This window comes from Stegastes partitus, unplaced genomic scaffold, assembly GCF_000690725.1.
Source record: "Stegastes partitus isolate 25-593 unplaced genomic scaffold, Stegastes_partitus-1.0.2 Scaffold1133, whole genome shotgun sequence".
NCBI lineage: Eukaryota > Metazoa > Chordata > Actinopteri > Pomacentridae > Stegastes > Stegastes partitus.
The window spans coordinates 83,195-85,935 of NW_007578864.1; the positions used below are offsets into that span (position 1 = coordinate 83,195).

General features: G+C 38.4%; 1 protein-coding gene across 1 annotated transcript in view; it reads right to left on the reverse strand.

Annotated features, from left to right (window-relative positions):
* The window catches only part of LOC103368232 (extracellular matrix protein FRAS1-like), a 45,512-nt gene that overhangs the window by 19,531 nt on the left and 23,240 nt on the right, over positions 1 to 2,741 (reverse strand). Inside the window, exon 6 of the mRNA XM_008296532.1 lies at positions 310 to 443. Coding sequence (XP_008294754.1) covers positions 310 to 443 — 134 coding nt within the window. The remainder of the gene's footprint in view (positions 1 to 309; positions 444 to 2,741) is intronic.

Genomic DNA, 2,741 nt, shown 5'->3' on the forward strand with positions numbered 1-2,741 from the left:
TGTGCTTCGTTGATTTCATCTTAGAAAGAGTTGTAGGAGTCATTGGAACTGAAGACTGTCCTGATACACATGATCTCTGCAAGTGGATGTAAACTTTAGTGTGCGACTGTAAATGGATTCTGTTCCTGTCTCCAGAGGAGCTGAGTTCATGCTCCATTTTGTGTCAGATTAAATGTGGTTTTCTTCTCCAACTGTGGATTTCATAAGGTGCCAAAGTGCTCCATCACCACATTAACGCCACAAACTTCAACTGACAACAACACTGAAAGATGAAACACTTCAGCTTCAGGAGGGTTTGTGCAGACGTACCGGTTTGCAGGCGACCTGCCGGCACTCTGCCACCGAACACTGGACGTCGCCGTCGCTGCAGACACATCTGGAGCAGCTGCTGGGCTTCCATTCCTCGCCGTCCCTGTAGGTGGCGCCCTGCCAGGAGCACGACCCTGGTGGAAAGAAACAGAACGAGGCAGTCAGGTAATGAGCTGCCTGTTCGAGCTCCAGCACACTCGCTCATTTAAAAGAGAAAAAAAAAAAAAAACAAGTGCAGTCGCTAATTAGCTGCTAACCGCTGGGATGCATCACAGCAGCTCGGGGACATCATTAAAGTGCAGATTAACCTTTCAGCTGCTCGGAAAAGTCGGAGTTTCCCCCAACAGCATCTGGTCCGAGAGGAGGGACGGGTCTGAACATACAGGACTGAGGTGTTAGCGGGAAAATGAACGCTGGATTACCCCCTGAAGACCTGATCGTATGTCAGAGATGACTCTATTAAAATCCTCGTTAATTAAGGTTTCAGGAAAACAAACAACAACGAGCATCTTTGGGTTGTCTTAATTAAAAATGTACTGAAAGTAGGTTTAAAAGGCAACTTTTCTTGAAAAAATAACAAAAACATCTTTAATTCATCAGAGCCGGAAACTAAAAACAGAAAAACTCTGACTGTAGCTGGTGTGACGCCTGGTTTAGTGAGGAAAATAATAATAACAATAATAATAATAACAACCTGTGATATTTAATCAAAATGACTGTATTTTACACCTTTTTGAGAAAAAAATAATAATCTAAGCTTTGACTTGGAATATTTCATCAAAATGACTCTGTTTTACCTGCTTCTTTTGAAGTTTTGTATGTTTTTGGTGTAAAGTCTAACAAAATATCAGCTTTAAATTGTGATATTTCAGCAATATTACTGTCTTTTACTCGTCTCTTTCCAAGTTTTGCTATAAATAGATAGCTGTTGTGGAAAATCTAACATACTTTAAGCTCTGAATTGTAATATTTCATCCAAATATCTGTATTTTACACCGTTTTGCACAAAATATATTTCAAATTCTAAGCTTTAAATTGTGATATTTCAACAAAATTACTGTATTTAACTTGTCTCTTTTGAAGTTTTACCAAACAGACAGTTTGTGGTGGAAAATCTTACAAAGTCTAGGCTTAAAATTGTGATACTCCATCAAAATTACAGAATTTTACACATCTTTTTGCAAAAACAAAACAAAATCTAAGCTTTAAATTGGAATATTTTATTAAAATGACTGTATTTTCTTCCTTGCCAAAAACAAAACCATTTGTGGTGGAAATCTAATAAAATTTAAACTTTAAATTGTGATATTACTTCAAAATTTTCATATTTTACTTGCTTCTTTTGAAGTTTTGCCAAAAATAAAAAGTTTACGATGTAAAATCCAACAAAATTTCAGCTTTAAATTGTGAAATTTCATCAAAATGACTGAATTTTACACATCTTTTTACAAAAACAAAACAAAATCTAAGCTTTAAAATGTGATATTTACTCTAAATTACTGTATTTTACTTGTCTCTTTTGAAGTTTTTTCAACAATAAATAGTTTGTGGTGTAAAATTCAACAAAATTTCTGCAGCAAATTGCAATATTTCATCCAAATTAAATTACTTTTACATTTGTCTTTTCAAGTTTTGGAAAAAANGTTCAGCAGTTTCCATCCACTTGTAAAGACCCATGAATACGATTCAGTCTTCAGCTTCTAATGACTCCTGTAGCTTTGAATGTTCTATGATGGAACCATTGAAACACGTGAATCTTTGGGACAAAGTCTGCTGGATCAAAAGTATACATACATAATGGTAACATTTGGTTAAACGTCCTTTATTGGTTATTTTCACCTCAACTGGACAAGTCTGGTTTCCCTCCACAAGCTTCTTGTATCAGAATTGGTGCTGTTGAGCTAAATTTAATAATCGTTTCTTCATCAGTCCACAGGTTCTTGATGTGGTTTAAATCAAATCAGTCAAATCAGGTTTATGTTCATGTTGCTGTACATACACAGTAGTACAGACCAGATGAGAGAGACTTTCTTCAGGATCATTTAATCCGTCACGTCTGGGATCAGACACTAAACGTTCACTCTCGCTGCCTCCTGAAGGGGGCGCTGTGTCCATGCACGCCGCCATTCGTTGAACATGGAGAACCTGTTCAGCTCCTGGTAGGTCTTCAGGGACACAAAGACACACACGATGGTGTGATGATGGTAAAGCTGCAGATGCTGCCCAGAGCTAGCTGTCTGTCTGCATCCCCTCCAGCTGTCTGTCCGTCTGGGATGTTGTCATGGAGCCATGTTTCTGTTAAAGCAGACACACAGCAGTCCCTCCACTCTCTGAGGGTTTCTCTCAGCAAACGTAGCTCGTTCAGCTGGTCTGGAGGGGTTAGCCTTTAGCTTAGCATGAATCCTGCTGGTCTGGAGGGGTTAGCCTTTAGC